At 43.6% G+C, this 1133-nt stretch overlaps 1 protein-coding gene across 1 annotated transcript; it reads right to left on the bottom strand.

Annotated features, from left to right (window-relative positions):
• Positions 1-597: 597 nt before the first annotated feature.
• On the bottom strand, positions 598-1089 carry LOC105454955. Its single transcript, XM_011697946.1, has one exon. The coding sequence runs from the start codon at positions 1087-1089 to the stop codon at positions 598-600; it is 492 nt and encodes a 163-aa protein (XP_011696248.1).
• Between the last annotated feature and the right edge of the window lie 44 nt (positions 1090-1133).

The raw sequence follows: 1133 nt of genomic DNA on the forward strand, positions 1-1133 counted from the left end.
TCGTTACTCGGAGCCGGTGAGACGACGCTTTAATACAATCTCTTCCGAATAGTCGCTATCCCTTGCTTATCTCGGTCGGGGCAAGGCCTAACGGTTTAATCCTATCACAAAATGTTAGTCGCGGAACATGGCAAAATCGTAGAGGCGCTCGCCCTCGAAAATCGGAGGACGCAGGATCCACTCAGCCGTTACGGTCGGGCTAATGAGCCCTTGTGACGGACGTTGTCGCAAAACGTCACGTCACAGTATGTTAATTTTTATATTATTCAATATGTCGTTTTTACATTAATCACTATATTGCATTTTTATGTATGTTAACTTTTTATACTGTTCCATATGTAAGGTAATTGTTTATACTGTTCAATATACGTTACAATAATCAGTGTATATGTATGTTTTCTTTTCATATTTTATGTATGGTAATTTTTATAATAATCTACTTATGTTTTTTTATATTCCTACTTATATTCTTACTTATTACGTTTATAAAAGAATATGATACTGTTGGAAGGGAAGGATACAGTTTAATCGTATACAGTTTTATATTCTGTCATGTACACGTATATTCTTCGTATATGTTTTTTACAATAAAAACGATTAAACCAGAGAATCTTTGTGTATCCACGAATTGTGCGATCCATCGAATCCCAGCCACTTCACGTACACCTCGTCCCCTTTCCTGCGCAGCACCTTCTCCACGAGATACACGTCCGAATACGTCGCGCGATGCAACTCGTGCTCGTAGAACCCTCCAGCGACTGATTTTCCGCGATAGTCCTCGAGCAGATAGATCACGGGATTGGTACGCTGTACTTTTGCGATCTTGAACACCTCGGTGGTCCAATTCGGCGTGTAACCTTTCTCGAAAATCGTCTTGTACTTGCTCACGCGTACCGAATCACCTACTTTGAATCTCGCTGGACCTGCGATCTTTAACGCGCTGTACACCGTTTTCAACAGTCTCTCGGCGATCACGGGAGTCACGGCGGCGGGGCGCATGCCGATGGTGCGATGCTTGCGCGCGTTGTAATCCGATACGAGATCTGGCAGGGCGTCGACCCACTTGTATGCGCCGGTGAGTGTAAACATCTTCCACATATCGTTCTTGAGCGTGCGATTGAACCTCTCGACTA

This window comes from Wasmannia auropunctata, unplaced genomic scaffold (assembly GCF_000956235.1).
Source record: "Wasmannia auropunctata unplaced genomic scaffold, wasmannia.A_1.0 LD335967.1, whole genome shotgun sequence".
NCBI lineage: Eukaryota > Metazoa > Arthropoda > Insecta > Hymenoptera > Formicidae > Wasmannia > Wasmannia auropunctata.